Here is a 22,386-nt window from a genome sequence, read left to right as displayed (position 1 = left end):
CTTTTTATCTTAATAACATCTATGAGAGAAAAACGAAAACACTAAAAATAGCCACCAACCCCACTTCACCCATCCCTGTATTTCTAGTTTTTTATTCATAACGCCAGTACTCCTGTAGTTTAAACCTTGTTGCATCAAACGTAAATCTATTTCGTGCTCTGGAAATTTCAATGGTGCACTACTGGGCCAAGCCACTTTCGGGCTATAATCCATGTTCCCAATAATTCGTGTTCCCAATATTGTGTACCTGGACCAATTTATTAATTACCCAGCCAAAGCTATTCCCAACAATCTTTCTCCCTTTTAAATCCGTTTCAGCCTTTTAACACATTAACAGAAGTCGTGCAGGTCGCTCCACAGCAGATGTTTTGAGCAGCTTTTATGACTTCTAACCTATTTAAAACTCTTCTAGCAGCCACTCCATATACTATCCAGTCATAATCTAGATTTAATCTAATTAAGAATGTATGTACTGTTAGCATTACTAATCTAGTCGATCACCAACCATATCCTGTCACAGAACTATTGTATTAATAACCTGTTAACAATTACTCACCAAATATTTCATATGAATTCTCCAGGTCAGTCTTCTATTAAACCATAGGCCGATCTACTTAAAACACTGGAGCATTAGATAACACCTGTCCATATAAATAAAGACATCCACTGTCTATACTCTTCTTTCGGATAAAAATCATACTTTTAAATTTAGACAAAGTTTAAATCCCCAGTCCAAAGACCTGTTTTCAACCACCTGTAATGCCCGCTGTGCAAGCTCTACCATGTACTTAAAATTTCGGTCTCTTCTCTCCATCGCCGTATCATCTGCATACACTGTTACACCTAACCAAATGATTCAATTAGAGAATCAAATTATCGAACAATAGTTGGCAAATGACACTGCCCTGTGGTGTGCCACTACCTGTTGCAAATTCAAATGATAATTCCGATCAAACCCTTACTCTAAATGAACGGCCACATAAGAAATCCAAAAGCTAGCCCTGGTGCTTGCACTGTTCTGCAGCGTAATCCACATTAAAAGTTTCACCATTCTCATGATTGAGACCCGTTTCCCTGGCATTCAAATTATTGGCTAGTGCTCCTTCCTCCTTCTAATGATTGGCTGTTGTGGAAAATATGGGCAGGTCCCTCGGTGAAAATGATTGACGGTCGCTGCAGCTCCTCCTCATTCCCTCAGGCTGCAAGCCTTGGTTTTCGCGCCACTCGACGTCGCGGTGTATTGTTGGGTAGTGGAGGAGCCAGTTGTTGGGAAGCTGGTGGAGTCTGGACAGCGCACATGAAGGGACGTGAAACGGAGCCCGATACGGGCAGCGACATGGAGGAGGAAGGCGAGGAGAATCTAGTTCGAAACCGTTTGAAAGTACTTTGCCAGGAGCTTAATATGGATGAAAATCGGGCCGCTGAAGCACTACGGAACTTTACTGAGACTTGGGAGACGTATACTCTGGAGGTACGGGTTCTTTAAACCTCGGTGTGGGTGGGAGGTGCTTGGGGGAGTGCCGAGACTTTAGAAAGTTAGGGAGGATTTTGACAAAGGGAATTAAAATATCCGATAATCACAGGAAAGCGTCCAAAACATCTGAGTTTCTTGGACACGAGCAGACGTGGCTGCTTCTTGTATTTGTGGACATGTTTTCGCTTCACAGTCTGGGACAAAATAACTGCTACTAATAACAGCCAGCGTGCGAAGTGGCACGAGTGCTGAAGGGTCAACGGTTTACACAGATTTGTTTGTAATGTTTCATAAATTGTTTGCCCCTGTGTACAGATTTTTGCGCTAACATTACTGATATGCCTGGATGCGGCGTTTTGCTTGTACCGTATGTGGTATTGATTTGTGTGTTCATAAACCCGAGCTTAGTGGGCTTGCCAGCGTGCGCTTTTGTTTACGCTTTTTTTTTTTACATTCGTATATGCGATTAGTGGGCGCTATAAGGATGTTTTTAGTTTAATCTCCAATTCTCTGACTCTGTATATGGATTGCCTTTTATTCTTGGAGTGCACTATAAAGTCGATACATAAAGAGAGAAAGAAAGAAAAATAAAAACAACACGCGACTTCCGGTCATAATGTCACAGCATTCATTACGTTAAAATTCCTAATCTGTTGTTCAGATTGAACTAAGGAAATCTGTGTCACACGTCACACACAACAAGGTGGTACAATATTTAATAAACAAAAAATGTCTCTTTGATGAAGTAAACTTTTTTTGTTTTAATTTTCCAACTTTACATCAATCCGTACCTTTTCTAAACCCACTTTTCCAGAGCAGAAACACAGGTAAGCTGGAGCCTAACCCAGTAAGCAATCGGGCACAAGGCAGGAAACAGTCTCTGCAGAGGACGCCAGCCCGACATAAGGTGAACATACAGACGCTCACACGTACATTTAGGCCAGTTTAGCATCACCAGTCTATCAAATCTGCCAGTCAAAACAGTTAACCCAATCCCAGAACTGGCTGTATATCAAGGAAGTGTTTATTTTGCCACAAAAACAATAATTATTAGAAAAAAAGGTTTTCTGATATTTCAATATTGTTAATGGAACTTGTGTACTTTTTCATAATTTCATATTGTAAATGATATTTAGTTAATATTGTAACTTTGTATTACCCTTTCAGTCTGGATTCAGGGCGCGGCACAGCTGTGAAACTGCTCTGCTACGGGTAACCAATGATTTGCTTATGGCAGCAGACTCTGGACAAACTAGCATATTAATTCTGTTAGACCTCAGTGCAGCATTTGACACAGTCAGACATGACATCCTACTGTCCAGAATGGAGAACATGCTGGGTATCTCTGGCACTGCCCTCCAGTGGTTCAAGTCCTATCTGAGTGATAGGCAAGAGTTTGTTAGTCTTGGCAACAGCAGATCCAACTCCGTGCCAGTCACACAAGGAGTCCCTCAGGGCTCTGTCCTTGGTCCTCTGCTTTTCTGTATTTATATGCTTCCCCTTGGCCATATTATCCGTAGTTATGGATTGGGTTATCATTTTTATGCAGATGATACCCAGCTCTACTTCAATGTTAAAAGTGGAACTTCATCAAAGCTTTCTCAGCTCACAACCTGCCTTAGTGAAATTAAAACCTGGATGGAGCAGAACTCTTTAAAATTAAATTGCAATAAAACTGAACTCCTGCAAATTGGGACTAAAATGCAACTTAATAAAATGAGCTCCTTCCCAGTCCATCTTGGCAGTGACCTGCCTCTACTGTAAAAAATCTTGGTGTCATTTTTGATTCCTCCCTCACTTATTCCTCCCACATAAATCACATTAAGAAACTTTCTTACTTTCACCTCCGTAACATATCCCGTGTTCGCTCCTTCCTCTCCTTCTCTAATGCTGAGAAACTTGTCCATGCTTTTATCACATCCCGCATCGATTATTGTAATTCCCTACTGGCAGGTGCCCCTTCTAATCTTATATCACAGCTCCAGCTTATTCAAAACTCAGCTGCAAGAGTCCTTACTCGAACCAGCAGCAGCGAGCACATCACACCCATCCTGCTCCGTCTTCACTGGCTCCCTGTGTCCTACAGAATCGAATATAAAATCCTACTAATAACCTACAAAGCTTTAAATAACCTCGCACCAAACTACATCAGTGACCTCCTCCATCACTATGTGCCTGCCCGCCCACTAAGGTCCTCTGATTCTGGTAATCTTGTTGTACCCCACACTAATCTACACTCCATGGGTGACAGGGCCTTCAGCTGTATAGCGCCCAGACTCTGGAATGACCTACCAAAATTAATCAGGTCAGCTGACTCCATGAATTCCTTTAAAAAACAACTCAAAACTCATCTGTTCAGGAAGGCTTTTAGCTCTATTCGACTTTATTACCTTTCTCTCAGTTTACATCTCTGTCAAGATGCCAATGTAACCTGTATGTGTGTGCTAGACCATCAATTATGTTGTCTGGTTTTTTTTTTTTTCTTTTTTCAGAATTTACTGTCTTAATCTTCTTTATTTATTTATCTGGTTTGTACAATGCTATATACTGTATATTCTGCCGTTCTTTATTATATTCTGTAAGTGCCTTGAGCATGGGAAAGGCGCTATATAAATAAAATGTATTATTATTATTATTAATGTATTATTACCCTATGAGCAATTTGTATGTGGCTTGGGATATAAAGTAAATATGTAGTAGTTTGGTTGCGACTTAAAAATTGTGTGCTTTTTTTTTTTTTTTTCCTTTGTCTGTGTCCCAAACCAAGGCTAAACATCTGGCCATGCAATAAATGTGAGCCTCATATATTGAATATGAAATTTTTTGGTAGACCACAGTAATTTTCCATCGCCGCCAAAGGTGGTTTGTGTTAAAACATTGTTTCTGCACCAATACCACTTTGCAGAATGTGACAACAGTAATACATTTTCAGACCTACTTCATCATACTGAGAATTGTATGAAGGCTGAGCCTACCCCGGGAGCCTAGCAAACTGGTTGAGCTTATATGATCAGTACTTTTATCACTAAAAAATATTAGGTAAATTATTTCAGTTTATATATGATTATTTTGAGAAAGTTCTGTTAGATACTGTATGAAAGAGGTCAAGGAAGGCAACTAAAACAGTTAGCATCGGGATGTGCTCAAGCCTGTCCTTTTTGGTGAATCAAATTGCCAGTCCCATAGAATGTACAACTGTATAGAGTGTGATTGGTCCAGTTTAGGCATTGAGTACCCCATCCCTTAAATTTAGTAAAATCTATACAGTGCTTTTTAAACTATTTTAATTGCTTTACATACTCTGGGTTTACTTAAACATCCACCAATGTGCAGCATTCACCTTTACAAGGGTCAAATACTAGTATGGCTAACTCTAGATAGAGTTTTGATTGTGTAGTGGAAAAAACTTTCCTCTGTTTTCAAAGAAGTCTTTCATAAGACCAGATGAAATTGCAGAATGGTTATTTACATATAGATATGCATAAATGTCTTAGTCCATGTAGTGAGCGATGATGAATACTATTCATTCCCTTTTATACTTTTTTCTATAACCTTACTTTATCTAATACATCTTCAAATCGGACTCTTAATAGGCAGAATTCTTTCATTTTACACAATCAAATACTAGCCACCAGTAACTTCGTATACATGCTGATTCTTCCATTATTCTAAATATCACTTCGTTAATCGGGTTGTCTTACAGGTTTTCCCATTTATCTTATCATCATTTTTAAATAGGGGTGTTTGGGCTTTCTCACTAGTTTATACGCATGCACTTCATTTTAACTTTCGCAACTATCTTGGTGGCTCCTCTAGATGAGGCAAAAGCCTCACATTCTCAAGCTTTAAGCCACATTTAGTTAAAGTTTTCCTTATGCTTTTAATAATCAGTTGTTACAAATTCATTTAACTATATGATTATATTAAATTGTATTAAATTCCCAGTTTATTGCACTTAAGGGGGTTACTTGTGTTAGTGATGCTCTGATTTATCAGCCGCCAATTTAAATAGGCAAATTTTTCACTTCAAAAGGCACAATTGGCTGATTGCAAAACCAAATTTTTTTCAGCATCAGATTTTCTAACTTTACAGTAATTTAGTTGCTGTGCTCTTTAACATGAGGTATTACAATAGCCGAGCTAGCGCACATCTTTTTGCTGCAAACTTCCTGTGAGCACATAGCAGTAAGGCAGACTTTACTAGAGACAGAAGATTTGCTTATTAGCCTTTACATTAAAGAAAATGGAGTAATAAATGGAGAAAAGTGATTTGGAGGAGTTCTTTTGTGCCATTAGACAAACCGCAAAACAGGCTACTTTAGTGAAATCCGACCTTTTTACTTTGTCAATAAATTAGTGGCCATTGCTTATCTGAGGATAGATGGTGAGCAAGCTTGTGTTTAGTGCAGCAGGTCACATTTTTAATTAGAAAAAGAGTAGATAAAGAATTTGACATAGCTGCCTTATACAAATCTTGCTGTTAAGCCTATTGTTTACTATTTTACATATAAACTTTTTAATCATATTCGCCTTGTATCTTCTTGATAAACATCTTAACTTTTAATAAATTTGTGCCTTTTTTTTTTTTTTTTTTTTTTTTTTTTATATAAAGGTTTGTACTGTTCATTGTTTGTGTTTGTCACACAATTTAAGTTGTGGTAAGAAACAAATACTTCATGGATAAACTGGTAATCCACATTCATGATTACACCTCAAGAATTAGGAATGTCTGGCTAGCCTGATGGAGAAAATGAACAATAAAAAAACCTTATCTTCATCTCTCGGCTGCTCCCGTTAGGGGTTGCCACAACAGATCATCTTCCATATCTTTCTGTCCTCTGCATCTTGTTCTGTTACACCCATCACCTGCATGTCCTCCCTCACCACATCCATAACCCTTCTCTTAGGCCTTCCTCTTTTTCCTCTTCCCTGGCAGCTCTATCTTTAACATCCTTCTTCCAATATACTCATCATCTCTCCTCTGCACATCTCCAAACCAACGAAATCTTGCCTGTGTGACTTTGTCTCCCATACGTCCAATCTGAGCTGACCCTCTTAAATGTATAAAAAGTTGTAGTGTGATTAGTAATTAAAACTTGTAAGTATATACCTTTTTTATAATATATCTTCTTCTATAATGTACTTATTTGAAAGAAAGCTTAAACGACATGACAGCCTGTAATAATGAGAAACTTTCTTTAATGCTATATGTATTATGAATAAACATTTTCCCTACATATTTTATTTGTTTAAAAAATGTGAATTTTATTTATTTTAGTGTATTTATGGTCATTGAGCAATTAGCGTACAGAATTTCATTTTGTTTGGTAGCACCTGTGGTCTGTAGATTAATTATAAAAATAATGTTAACAGTTTTAATATAAAACATTTAGGCTTCTATTCTTCTGGTTATTCAGGAGCTTAGTGCAAAAGTTTTTTAAAGAGGTTTAAATGGGAAAAAAAGGTATTGGAATCGTCCAACACAGTCACATGGTAACAGCCCTAATAAAAACCTGATAGGAACAAAAAAACGTTGGCGCAATACACATGCAGAGCAGGTAAGAAATAATGAAAGTACTAAAATTCGAAAGTCTCAAAAAAATGAGTAAAGATCGTATTAGTGTAAACAAACGGAAATTATTACTCGGTGAAATAATGGAACAGCGAAAAGAGATCGAATATATGGTTCAGCTTTAACCTTTAAGTTGGAGACTTGTAGATCATCTGCAAGTGCTTGTATGTGTATGGATGAACATGAAGTAATCATGTTCCATCAGAAAAATTACACGTTTCCTCAACTACCACAATATTCTGTGTGTAGGACCACTATAACTAAATTAAGGTACTGTAAAGAGTAAGTGTAAGAAAATGGTGAAAATTTTTTTTTTTTTGAGATGTTCATTAGTTTAATTCATAGAAAACACACACTTTAATTTTATGTTGAATGTAATGCTTTCTCACAATAATAAATTTATTGATTACAATTAAAGATAGCAGAAATAATTTTCTAATTCTGGATTGATACACCGGTATAAGAAATAAGAGTGATTACTCTCAAAAATCTTGGAAACATCAAGACATAGCTGTTTTACAGGAGTTCTGAAATAAAGGATGAATGTAAAACTGATGAATTTGATGTTACAAAGGAAGTTTTAAAGTTGGGAGAAATGTAAGTAAAGGAGGGTCAAATTTGGAGAATGTGAGCTCCAGGGGCCTCCTGTATAAATGGTGCGTACGCACAAAAATGTTGCATAAGAACGTTTCCACGTTCAAATCGCTATGTATAAAACCTAAACTTGGTGTAAAGCCGCGCACATTTCCACGGTAACTCATACCCTGTTGTACGCAAGTTCTCCGCTCGGTTTTGCAGACTGGCGGCACCCAGCGTCAAAGCAGTGCTACTGTTCCTGTGTGGTTACCCTTTCTTTTTTAGATCCACATCCCTGACGCAGCTTTATAAATACACTGAAATTAACCCCATATTGTTTAATTATAATCAGATGCATTAAACTAATAATCTGTAACAATAAAATGGTCCCAAAATGGTCAAACTATTCCAAATACCATAACTGCTTTAGCGTTGTTACTCTCACTGCACCACCTTCTTCTTCTTTCAGCTGCTCCCATTAGGTGTTGCCACATCGGATCATCTTTTTCCATATTACTCTCCCTGCACCACTCGGAGTATTTATCCCACTGTATCTGAGTGTGAATCACAGCTGTACAGCAGCTGATCGGAAAGAGAATTATCGGCCATGCTGTCTATTGAACTGCTCCCATATGACAAACGCTTCAGAGCTTTTCCTGTACGGACCTTGCTGTTCAGAAACCGTTTCAACCCAAGAACTCTAAACACACTCAATCAGTCCATCAAGTGCTCCTTGTAGAACTGTTTGTACTTACAAGTACAAATACGTCACTGTAAACTTGCACTACAGTTATAATATTGCACAACCTGAGCCACTTTATAAAGCAAATATTTACATATGATGATATCATTTTTAAGATGAAATGTAACAAAATATGTTTATTTTATTATACAGATAAAACTTTAACCATAACTACACGGTGCCACAGCGCTGGCGAGCCGCTGGCATTCCATTCACGGATTGTTCCTGCCTCGCACTGTATTCTTGCTGGGGTGGACGCGACACTGGAAGGATAGATGGATAGAATAATTAAACATGTACTACGAAGATATTTCAATGTTCCTTAAAAGTTTTGAAGAATCGGCGTTCTAAGCTTACAGATGGCTTAACGTCTATTACAGAGCTGATTGTGTGGCGAATGGGTATTTGGAGAAAGAAAAGTAAGGACAGGAATTGGGGGTTAGTACGTTTGAAAGAGACAGTACTGCTACAATAAAGTATTTCATCAAAGGTCGCGCATGGCAAAGCAAGCATCTTGTGTGAGACATGTACAATCACTGCGCCACCGTGTTCCCATGTTTAATAACATGCTTTAACTCCTCTCATCATGAAAATATTGCATATACATCTCAGTATTTTAATTATTCAGAGAGCTGTAATATTACGAATGTAATGTATTCTGCATCCTGTCGGAGGCAGAGAAAGCCCGGAAGAACGTAGTGATTCACTCACACAGAGCACATAGAAGATAAAATACAAAACAAAGCATTTAACGTGTTAGTTTAGTTACGATGGGATTTGAGAAACTAGTAAATTAAACGATTTTAAGATTAAGTTTATGATGATCTACTTTAATGACAAAATTGAACTACGTGATTAAAGTTGACATTTCATGCTTTTTTCCCCTCACTGTGTGCCTTTTTTTTCTCTGTACCCTAATAAGCTTTCATATGACACTCAGATGGTGGGCTATGACTCGCGTTTTCACGGCTACTTTGATATCTGACCACTTCTTTTTTTTTTTCTTTTTTTTTTTTTTTCGGGCACTGTACGATTTTGTGAACTTGAGCTTTCGAGTTTCTCCGACACGCTATGTTACTCGATCAACTTCCTTTTGTTGATTTATATCACTGTTTAAACCAACAAATAGTATGTTTTTCCTTGCCTCCACTTGGTATTCACTGAAATTCTTCTATTTTCCCCTGTTCATTTACCATTGTCTTTTTACAGAAGGCTGAGCTTAAGGGCTATTTATATTGATTTGCATATTCAAAGAGGCGTAATTCTGGGAGGAGTTGGGGGCGGGATAGAAGGCACGTACATGTGCATTACTTTTCACTCTGACTGAGATTTATGTAGCGGAAGAACGTGGAAGTTGGTGTACGCACAGATTTATGCATCTGGATTTTTTTTGTGCATAAGCACATTTCTGTTTTTGTTATAGTGTGAATTCTACACACGGCGTTATGCATGAGGCCCCAGGAGTTTGTGACATTAAAGATTTGAGTTGATTCAATTAATCTGTGAAGTATTATGGTTTAGTAGTAGATTTATAAAAAAAAAAAAAAAAAAATCTTTCATCACATTCCTACTTAGTATAATGAAATTCTTATTTGCCTGTCTTCTCAGAAAATAATATAATACCAGCAAAAAGACACAAAAGAGAGCATTTGTGTATGCTGATTTTCATTTTTGCATTATTTTTCTTGTTGGTTTTACTTGATTTGTGGCAAAAAAATATTTGCAAAACTTGTAAGATGCATGGGAAAATTTTCAGTGAAATACTTTATGCACTGTATTGAGTGTAGTGTTATCATTTTGCAATGTCCGAATACAAAATAAATTTCAATATTAATATTGTGTATATACTACCTACATAGTATGTTTAGACTAAAACCCTTTATTTTTATATATATATATATATATATATATATATAATAATAAAAGGCAAAGCCCTCACTGACTGACTCACTCACTGACTGACTGACTCATCACTAATTCTCCAACTTCCCGTGTAGGTGGAAGGCTGAAATTTGGCAGGCTCATTCCTTACAGCTTACTTACAAAAGTTAGGCAGGTTTCATTTCGAAATTCAAAGCGTAATGGTCATAACTGGAACATATTTTTTGTCCATACACTGTAATGGAGGAGGCGGAGTCACGTATTGCGTCATCACGCCTCCAACGTAATCACGTGAACTAAAAACAAGGAAGAGATTTACAGCACGAGTCACACGCGGGAACGAAGGTAAATGACGTTAATTTTTGACTGTCTTTTAATACTGTGTAAGCATACATATTAACACATGTGCAATTAAACGTGTGCATTTACGGGGTGATTTCTCAGGCTTAAAAGCTCACCTGTTATCAAACTCGGGAACAAAGGTAACTGACGTTGTTCACTGTCTTTTAATACTGTGTAACCATACATATTAACACATGTGCAATTAAACGTGTGCATTTACGGGGTGATTTCTCAGGCTTAAAAGCTCGCCTTTTACTAAAAAGGTAAATGCAAAACTATTTTCAATCAGTTTATTGAAACGCTCCCGTTAAGGATTGCAATAACATATTCACGAGATAAAAGAATGAAGTAGGGGGAAATAGAGGAACAGCCGCAAACAGCGAAGAGCAAAAAATTAATTAAACAATTGACAACGGAGCGAGTGAAGCATACAAGCATGTTCATAAGGGAACCAAAGCACGGTGTAAAACGTAAGTTTAAATTAAGTTTATAGAAACGCTCCCGCTGCGGATTGCAATAACATATTCGCGAGATAAAAGTTTAATGAGAAGACACGAGGTATAAACGAACCACACGCCGTGGCGCAACGTTAAGGGCAACAGTTTCAACCATTCTATGATCTGCTTCTCGCAAATGAAAGACGGCACATGGCGGATGTTAGCCGACTTGCTGACCGCAACGTTAGGGGCTTCAACTATGGCGCTGACGCCACATCTCAGTGCCAACACTTTGCAGACTGTACTTAAAAGACACGCCCTCCTCACTGGACAGTTAAAAAGACCAATCAAACTAACGATGACATCAAGTATTACCCAATCAAAAGTAGGAAAGGAGGCATCTTCATAAAATGCGTGTGGGATGATTTGCATTACACGCTGCTTTAAAAAAAAAATGATAAAAAAAATACGGGATAAATCCCGTCCAGTATTGATTCAAAACGGGACGCGCAATTTCATTCTCAAATGCGGCACGATTCCGTATTTTAAAGGACGGATGGCAACCCTACAGTGCCAGGTAACCACCCATACAATCAGATTGTGATTCACACTAGGAATGCAATGAATGTAATTACCCCGATCTACATACAAGGCGAAAGTCTTGCAACATTCAAAGATGATGGTTTGGGATAATTAGTACTTATTAAGTACACCATGGCACATAAAAGAGCTTATGAAGCCTTGAACCGAAAAAAGCAACATCTCAGAGATCGTAAAAAAAAAAAAAAAGGAGGTAATGTCGTTTTACTCGCTGTACATTTTAGTCAAACTTTACCAGTTATTCCACGAGGAAGACCAGCAGATGAACTCAACGCGTTTTTAAAATCCATGCTTCTCCCACGCTCGGTTATATGTCGCGTGTTCTCAGGTAGGTACACCAAAAAATTTAAGCATGTAATGGGCAAACAAAAAATGAGGTATACCCGAAGGCACTGCAGTAGTACTCAATGTAACTTTACTTCTTAAATGTTAATGTTTTACTGTTTAATAATTTATACGCTTCTTATATATTGTTCAAATTCTTTTATCAAAATACCAGTGACAGCGCAATGCACGATAACATGGAGTGAATACACCATACGCATCTGCCCACGGCCGCCCTGGTGTGCGCAGATAGGAGTTGATTCTAAAATAAAATAAACATAAAAAGAGTAATACAATCATCACCCATAAAGCGGATAGCAGACGTGACGTATTATATGTGTACCAGATTTCAAGTCAATAGGTGAAACAGTTTGCAAGCTACAGGTGATTTAAAATCCTGGACAGACCAACGAAAAGCCACGGTAGCAAATTATAGAAGAAGATTTTACTGTTTAATAATTTATATTTATATGAAATGTGCTTCTTATATATTACTTCATATTCTCATATGATAATGATGTTAATGTTGTTTATATTGATTTCTATGTTATTGTAAGTGCATCTATGTGTGTATATATATGTATGTATGTATGTGTGTGTGTGTATATATATATATATATATATATATATATATATATATATATAATATAAAAAATATATATAAAAAATATATGTGTATATGTATATATAATATATCTGTATATGTGTGTATATGTGTATATGTATATATATATATATGACAGCAACACTCATAACAATGACAACACAATTACATTGACAATCATGTTACGTTATTTTTAAAATGTTTCCTTTACTTTTTCATAACCTCTTTAACACACTACTTCTCCGCTGCGAAGCGCGGGTATTTTGCTAGTAAGTATATATATATAATATAATATTGTAACAGATAAGCCCTTTGTCCACCTCTTGAACCCTCAGATACCACTCTGATGACCAGGTGAAAATATAAATATTCTTTATTTTACTATTATGTGCACAAAGCACTCTCCACACCACACTTCATATAAATCACAAATACTTCAATCCTCCTCGCCCAGACACTTCGCCCTCCTACCTCCCAGCTCAGCTCAGTGTCTGGGCTTTCCCATAGTCCTTTTATATCCCCTGACCCGGAAGTGGTTCCTGTCCATACCCACAAGTCCATTTCCTTCCGGGTCAGGGTAAACAGTCCTTTTCTTCACCCCGGGAGCACGTTGTTCCTTCCGGTCACGTGATGATGACGCACTCCCGGGTTATAGGGCACACAAGAGCCCACTAGCCCCCTTACAGCGACTCCTGGTGGCCCCCAAGGTATCCAACGGGGCTGTGTGTATAAACTACAAAGTCCATGAGGCCCTGCTGGAACTCGGGGCACCATCATGCTGTCCGGAGGGCTCCTCCTAGCGGCCTGGGGGTGGCGACCGGAGTCTGTAACTGGTCGTCCATCACAATATATATATAAAATTATGTATGTTTATATAATATATACCCTCCAAAAATTAATTTTATTTATTTTTATATTATACTAGCAAAATACCCACGCTTCGCAGCGGAGAAGTAGTGTGTTAAAGAGGTTATGAAAAAGTAAAGGAAACATTTTAAAAATAACGTAACATGATTGTCAATGTAATTGTGTTGTCATTGTTATGAGTGTTGCTGTCATATACATATACATATACACATATACACACACATATACAGATATATTATATATACATATACACATATATTTTTTATATATCTATTTTATATATATATATATATATATATATATATATATATATATATATATATATATATATATATATATATATATATATATACATACATATACACACATAGATGCACTTACAATAACATAGAAATCAATATAAACAACATTAACATTATCATATGAGAATATGAAGTAATATATAAGAAGCACATTTCATATAAATATAAATTATTAAACAGTAAAATCTTCTTCTATAATTTGCTACCGTGGCTTTTCGTTGGTCTGTCCAGGATTTTAAATCACCTGTAGCTTGCAAACCGTTTCACCTATTGACTTGAAATCTGGTACACATATAATACGTCACGTCTGCTATCCGCTTTATGGGTGATGATTGTATTACTCTTTTTATGTTTATTTTATTTTAGAATCAACTCCTATCTGCGCACACCAGGGCGGCCGTGGGCAGATGCGTATGGTGTATTCACTCCATGTTACCGTGCATTGCGCTGTCACTGGTATTTTGATAAAAGAATTTGAACAATATATAAGAAGCGTATAAATTATTAAACAGTAAAACATTAACATTTAAGAAGTAAAGTTACATTGAGTACTACTGCAGTGCCTTCGGGTATACCTCATTTTTTGTTTGCCCATTACATGCTTAAATGTATACATTTTTTGGTGTACCTACCCGAGAACACGCGACATATAACCGAGCGTGGGAGAAGCATGCATTTGAAACACGCGTTGAGTTCATCTGCTGGTCTCTCTCGTGGAATAACTGGTAATGTTTGACTAAAATCTACAGCGAGTAAAACGACATTACCTCCTTTTTTTTTTTTTTACGATCTCTGAGATGTTGCTTTTTTCGGTTCAAGGCTTCATAAGCTCTTTTATGTGCCATGGTGTACTTAATAAGTACTAATTATCCCAAACCATCATCTTTGAATGTTGCAAGACTTTCGCCTTGTATGTAGATCGGGGTAATTACATTCATTGCATTCCTAGTGTGAATCACAATCTGATTGTATGGGTGGTTACCTGGCACTGTAGGGTTGCCACCCGTCCTTTAAAATACGGAATCGTGCCGCGTTTGAGAATGAAATTGCGCGTCCCGTTTTGAATCAATACTGGACGGGATTTATCCCGTATTTTTTGTATCATTTTTTTTTTAAAGCAGCGTGTCATGCAAATCATCCCACACGCATTTTATGAAGATGCCTCCTTTCCTACTTTTGATTGGGTAATACTTGATGTCATCGTTAGTTTGATTGGTGTTTTTAACTGTCCAGTGAGGAGGGCGTGTCTTTTAAGTACAGTCTGCAAAGTGTTGGCACTGAGATGTGGCGTCAGCGCCATAGTTGAAGCCCCTAACGTTGCGGTCAGCAAGTCGGCTAACATCCGCCATGTGCCGTCTTTCAGTTGCGAGAAGCAGATCATAGAATGGTTGAAACTGTTGCCCTTAACGTTGCGCCACGGCGTGTGGTTCGTTTATACCTCGTGTCTTCTCATTAAACTTTTATGTCGCGAATATGTTATTGCAATCCGCAGCGGGAGCGTTTCTATAAACTTAATTTAAACTTACGTTTTACACCGTGCTTTGTTTCCCTTATGAACATGCTTGTATGCTTCACTCGCTCCGTTGTCAATTGTTTAATTAATTTTTTGCTCTTCGCTGTTTCCGGCTGTTCCTCCATTTCCCCCTACTTCGTTCTTTTATCTCGCGAATATGTTATTGCAATCCTTAACGGGAGTGTTTCAATAAACTGATTGAAAATAGTTTTGCATTTACCTTTTTAGTAAAAGGCGAGCTTTTAAGCCTGAGAAATCACCCCGTAAATGCACACGTTTAATTGCACATGTGTTAATATGTATGGTTACACAGTATTAAAAGACAGTGAACAACGTCAGTTACCTTTGTTCCCGCGTTTGATAACAGGTGAGCTTTTAAGCCTGAGAAATCACCCCGTAAATGCACACGTTTAATTGCACATGTGTTAATATGTATGCTTACACAGTATTAAAAGACAGTCAAAAATTAACGTCATTTACCTTCGTTCCCGCGTGTGAGTCGTGCTGTAAATCTCTTCCTTGTTTTTAGTTCACGTGATTACGTAGGAGGCGTGATGACGCGATACGTGACTCCGCCTCCTCCATTACAGTGTATGGACAAAAAATATGTTCCAGTTATGACCATTACGATTTGAATTTCGAAATGAAACCTGCCTAACTTTTGTAAGTAAGCTGTAAGGAATGAGCCTGCCAAATTTCAGCCTTCCACCTACACGGGAAGTTGGAGAATTAGTGATGAGTCAGTCAGTGAGTGAGTCAGTCAGTGAGGGCTTTGCCTTTTATTATTATAGATAAAGTTTTCTATTTTTGGCCCCAGCTTTTAAATAATTTTTAATGTTGTTATTGTAGTGATCTTTCTTGGAGTTTCAGGTTGCAGAATTAAAATGTGTGCTCACATTTAAATATTTGTATATTTTTTCAGGGAGATGTTGTACACTGGCTTGTGTGCTCACTATATGCAGCTTGTCGTAAAGGCTTCACCCCCACTGTTGGGAAAGGAGTAATGGAAGGGAATTGTGTTTCTCTGACAAGAATATTGAGATCTGCAAAATTAAGGTAATTTTTTGTTGGTGTTTTTTTATATGTTCATTTTGAACCATTTTTAACCCTGTTGTCTTAATGGCAGCACAGTGATGTTACTAAATTTATGCCAATATACTTTCTTGGTCATCCACAAATCTAACATTAATTTTTTATTTTACCACACCAGTACTATCAATGTGATGTTTCCCCCCCACTTTTTTCTTCATCCCTTGTTACCTCCATCACACAGTGAATGTTTTCATTCAGTGATTTTATATGTACAAGTCAGAGGACATTAACCAGGTTCACTTTGACCCCATAGCACTCTTTCAAGTTATTTTCTATCTTTTATGTTATAATGAAACAACCAATCCATATCCAGAAATACTCATTTAATTTCTTCATATTCTGCTAAATCTTGTATGAGGAAGTAAGGTGGCTATCAATGGGACGAACCTTGAGACGGTTAACAAAGGCTAAAAATGAAGTAATACCCTAAGTTCTTGTCAATAAGCCGCGGCTTATCTAAGGAAAAAAGTTGTGAAAATGAAAAAATAGAATATCGGCTTATACATAAGTCCGGCTTATACATCCATCGCGGGGGTTGCGTTCCAGAGCCACCCGCGAAATAAGAATATCTGCGAAGTAGAAACCATATGTTTATATGGTTATTTTTATATTGTCATGCTTGGGTCACAGATTTGCGCAGAAACACAGGAGGTTGTAGAGAGACAGGAACGTTATTCAAACACTGCAAACAAACATTTGTCTCTTTTTCAAAAGTTTAAACTGTGCTCCATGACAAGACAGAGATGACAGTTCCGTCTCACAATTAAAAGAATGCAAACATATCTTCCTCTTCAAAGGAGTGAAGCAAACAAATCAATATGTCTGTTTGGCTTTTAAGTATGCGAAGCACCGCGGCACAAAGCTGTTGAAGGCGGCAGCTCACACCCCCTCCGTCAGGAGCAGACAAAGAGAGAGAGAGGGAGAGTTTGTTTTTCAGTCAAAAATCAATACGTGCCCTTCGAGCTTTTAAGTATGCGAAGCACTGTGCAGCATGTCTTTTCAGGAATCAACTTTACAAAAGATAGCAACGTGAAGATAATCTTTCAGCATTTTTAGACGAGCGTCCGTATCGTCTAGGTGTGCAAACAGCCCCCCTGCTCAATCCCCATACGTCAGGATCACAGATAGTCAGCGCAAGAGAGAGAGAACAGTAAGCCGGGTAGCTTCTCAGCCATCTGCCAATAGCGTCCCTTGTATGAAATCAACTGGGCAAACCAACTGAGGAAGCATGTACCAGAAATTAAAAGACCCATTGTCCGCAGAAATCCGCGATATATATTTAAATATGCTTACATATAAAATCACAATTTAAATGACCGCTACGTGCTCGCGTTGACTTGGCGACGCCCAGAGCAGAAAGAACGCGCTCCGGCCGCTCCAGCCGCGCCATGCGGGGAGTGAGAGAGACGGCAATATCTCACACTCTCTCCCCCCTTAAAGAAATTAAATAGGCGCGAGTGAGACCACTGACCTCCCTCCCTTCTATTAGTTATAGGTTATAGTACGTTCGGCTTATCCATGAGTCCGGCTTATCTATGATACGATTTTATTTTAAAAATTCGTATGATTTTTGGTCTCCGGCTAATACATGAGTCCGGCTTATAGACAAGAACTTAGGGTACTATTTTTATATGACAATAACTCAGATTTACTCTCTGAGTTGGCTGCCATTTTCCACCATACAATTAAGTGAATCAGTTTTTTCAAAATTGGCTCTAATTAAAAATGAAAAACTTCTCTAGTTTGATGAATGTTGAAATTGCTATGAGACCTACACTGGCAAAAATTAGACAAATATTTAATTTATTATGTCAAAACAAACAAGCCTAGCCATCTTATTAAAGGTTTTTGTGTTAATACATGTTGTTATATGATTATTAACTTATGTTTATTAATTTTTTCTGAATATTTACATTTATTTGTATAAAACTATGCAGTTGAGTTTAAAATTCTTGTTTTATACTAAAATATGCAGTGTTTATTTAATCAAATATTTCCAGTAATGTTATTAGTAACTTTTATTTTAAACACAATGCAGCAAACTCCTATAATAGTAAGGGTTGCTAAAAATTTTGTCTTATGAAAAAAAGTTTGTCCTGATATATAACACAGTTTAAATCTACTTTTCATTATCTCTGTATTCAAGTTCATTGTTATGTGCACATAGTATAATGCCATTTTTAATTGCACATCTCAGAATTGTGACAATAAAACAATACCAGCAAAAGACAGAAAAACAAAGTACACATCAAGTGCAACAAATAGATGTAGAAAGATAGCTAGAGAGAGAATTTTGGGCACTTGTGGGGGAAAAAAGCGGGAATGCTTTTCAAAAATAATTTAATGAACAGTAAACCTAGTAAACGTTCTAAAATGTGCAGTAAACAAAGTTACATTAAATCAATATTTGGTGTGACAACCTTTTACCTTGTTAGAGGTCCACTTGCGTGCAGTTTCTGAAAGTACTCGCATAGTAGGTTGTTGTAAGCCTGCTTAGAGAACTTGCTACAAATCCATTGCAGATTTTGTCTGTCTTACTTGCTTTTGTCTCTGTTAGTAGTCCCAGACTGGCTTGGTTGATGTTGAGATCAGGACTCTGTTGTGGCCCACACAATCTCTTGGTGTTTCGTGTCCCTCTTTTCATTGCAGGTAGTTGTTTTATTACTTTGGATGCATATTTGTGGTATTTGTCATCCCGTCAAATGAAAATTTAGAATGAAGATGCCTCCCTCGTTGTATTGCATGATAGATATGATTGTGCCTGGAATTCACGGCAGTGAGGAGGCCAACAGTTTTGATGAAATGCACCCTCAAACCTGTGGGGCCCCTTTCCCTTGTGCTTAAGTGTGTGTTGCATGCAAAGATTCATCCACATACCATTCTCCAGTCCTTTGGTGGTCTAACTGCCTGTTGCTAGAGACAAAAAAATTCATATTTTGACTCCTCAGTCCAGAACACCTGCTGACATTTTTCTGCATGCTCCAATCCTTTTGTTTTCTTGTGTAGGAGTCATTTAGCTTTCTTTACACCTGGAAGGAATAGCTTTTTTGATTGTAACTCCTTCATGAAGACTAATTTTTTTTTTTTTTTGTGAGACATCTCTGGACTATAGATTAATGTACCAGGATCCCTATGGTTTCTGCCAGTTGAGCTAACAGTGGCATTGGATGTCTTCCAGAGTTGAAGGGAAGTAAGCTCGTCATATATCTCCTCTTACTCTGTTGCTGACCACTGTGTTTCCAGACCTCAACATTGCCCGTTTATTTGTATTTATGCAGAAGAGCTTGGATAACCCATCTGGATATGCCTGTCTACTGTGAACTTTTTAATTTTTGTTAGACTTTGATGATGCAAGATGACCACATTGTGTCTTGCCACTTTTCTCGCTTTTGCCACGGTGCAAGATTTTCAGGTTAAACTACCACCTCTACATCAAAACTTTTTAGTATGGTTGCCCCTTGTGCAGTTGTGATCCCTGCACATGGCTGTTTTCTCTTTCGATTAATCATTTTGGTTCACCTACACATTGTCATTGATCATTAGCAGCTGTTTGTTATATTTGCTTATTCAAGCACTAGGCTATATGCCTACGTAGATCTTCTGGTTTTTTTTTTTAACTGAAAAGTGGTCCATTATTATTCTAGCTTCTTTCTTTAAGGACATTCAGATGTCTTATTTTATTGGTTCACTTTTTGTAAAATGAATGTTTAAGTCTCTGAACTACCCTCATTTCTATCGACTCACTCCAGAAGACAAAGGAGAAAGTAGGGTGAAATGACACCTTTTATTGGCTAACTAAATAGATTACTACTGCTATGGATATTCCAGAAGACAAACTGTTTATTGTCCAGCAAGTGCACACTGCCCAAACAATGCAAAACTGAGGAGGTTATGTGCTATGGTGTTTTGCTGTCACTTTGATGCTTCCCCTTCTTCCCATTTTCCTCCTTGTCTGGTTATTCTTTATTTGAGACATACTGGTTGGTTAAGTGTAACTGATGGCAGTAGCTCCATATTGAGTAGATATATAAACAAATTCTAAATAATTGCTCTGATATTTAAAATTATTTAAGTCATAAGTGGTAATGATTATGAATGACTGCACAAACAATCAAAATGTATCTTCAGAAAATTACATCTATTTGCGCTGTGTCGAAAGATTTGTTCAGATTTATTTGTAAAACTTTTCAGCTTCTGCGTGATTTTTCTATTCTAAAATATAACAATATATATATATAATATAAATTTCCAAGAGTGGCATTTGGGGATAGCAAGTGGGACAATCGCCCCAGGCCCTGCACCTAAGGTGGCCCCGCTTTTGAGGTCTGTGTGTCCTGTTCGAGTGGATTTGTCAAGTTATATTATCCAGTTATATTTTGATAAAGTCTGCGTGTTAACTTGCAAAAATTTTGCTCAATACTGTAATGAGAAAATCCAGTGTATACTAACATTGTTTTTATTAAATTTGCGCACAAGTTTATACAATCCACACATACCTGTAACAGCGTTTGACATAACCAGCCCCAAGTGGGGTTGGTCATCCCTAGGCCCCACACACCCCTAAGGCCGCCTCTGTATATTTCATACCAAAGTGGTTATAGTTCTTTACTAACAACAGCAACAGTGCTAGTTTATATAGCATATTTTCATACATGAAAGTAATCCAGTGTGCGTATACTGTATATTGTGATCATTAAATCATAGCAGTTTGAAAACCCACTGTGGCCACAGATTTTGCTCTAACCATTTTATCAATCAGTTATTTTCCATCCAATTGATCCAATTGTTTAATTCTTATTCTCAATTTGGAAAAGAGTAGTTAGGTGATATGTATATTCATTATCCATCCATCCATCCATTATCCAACCCGCTGAATCCAAACACAGGGTCACGGGGGTCTGCTGGAGCCAATCCCAGCCAACACAGGGCACGAACCAATCCCGGGCAGGGTGCCAACCCACCGCAGTGTATATTCATTAGAAGTTTTGAAATACAGTATTCATATTTGCCATATCTTTAGGCTCTTAACAGTCTTTTCAATTTCCTATGAAGTAAAGTTTTTGTGTATCCAACAAATATTAATAAATGTATTATTGTTAATATGACAAATAAGAAGCAGAGTGGACATGGTAAGCAAAAGACAGAAAATTAAATGCTTGACAGTAGAAATTTCTAAACTAAGTTTGCTAAATAGTATTGTAATGTAGGGAGGTGTTACATTTAGATAATTTAGTGTTGGTTTTTAACATACTCTTCGTCATAATTTTAATTCTTTTTCTAGGTTTTCTATTATTTAAGCCATTTCTTGCTAGTAGATATGAGACTGAGAAAGCTATAGCTTTTCCTTCAACGTTGTTTGTCCCCATGCCATTACTAGTCTGTGTGTGCTTGGATGAGCACAACATTTCTCAGACTAATGTTCTGATAGTACTTGTGTTTACAATCGGTCTTTGTATAATTCAGGGTTTGTACCCTTTCACTCTTACGCTATTCCCACTATACTGATCCAGTTCACTGTCTAGCAATTAAGAATTTGTTTGACCGTTAGAACGCAAACATTGGTCGCAGAGATAATTCCAACTCTATGTGAAAAACAGACTCCATTTGTACAAAATAAAAAAACTTTTTTTTTATATACTGTATTACACTGTACATCTTCATTAATATTAGAAAATATCCACCAAAAATGGGTATAACTGATGTGTGAATAGAAAAGATGATCTGAACAGTCCTACAGTATTAATTGCGGTGCCTGATGTAAGTCAATTCCAATTTGGAGATGTTTGAAAGTTTCAAATTTAAATATTACACCAAACATTTATTCATAAGTCAAATGTGATGCGATATATGTGACCAGAAGCATGTTTAAGATACTCGCCTGTGCTTCTGTGGTTTAATTAAAAAAAAGTGGTATGCCCTACACCCCAACACTCACTATCTCTCTCAGAATTACAGTGCATCCGGAAAGTATTCACAGCGCATCACTTTTTCCACATTTTGTTATGTTACAGCCTTATTCCAAAATGGATTAAATTAATTTTTTCCTCAGAATTCTACACA

At 37.2% G+C, this 22,386-nt stretch overlaps 1 protein-coding gene across 1 annotated transcript in view; it reads left to right on the top strand.

The window, feature by feature from the left end:
• The first annotated feature begins 1,204 nt into the window (after nt 1-1,204).
• rbl1 (retinoblastoma-like 1 (p107)) overlaps nt 1,205-22,386 on the top strand; it is a 64,932-nt gene continuing 43,750 nt past the window's right edge. The window contains exons 1-2 of the mRNA XM_028812020.2: nt 1,205-1,471; nt 16,157-16,290. Of these exons, the coding sequence (XP_028667853.1) occupies nt 1,298-1,471; nt 16,157-16,290 (308 nt within the window). The 5' untranslated portion in view covers nt 1,205-1,297. The remainder of the gene's footprint in view (nt 1,472-16,156; nt 16,291-22,386) is intronic.

This window comes from Erpetoichthys calabaricus, chromosome 10 (genome assembly GCF_900747795.2).
Source record: "Erpetoichthys calabaricus chromosome 10, fErpCal1.3, whole genome shotgun sequence".
Taxonomy (NCBI): Eukaryota; Metazoa; Chordata; class Cladistia; order Polypteriformes; family Polypteridae; genus Erpetoichthys; species Erpetoichthys calabaricus.
The sequence above is the reverse complement of the archived record's forward strand: the minus strand, read 5'-3'. Positions and strand labels throughout refer to the sequence as shown.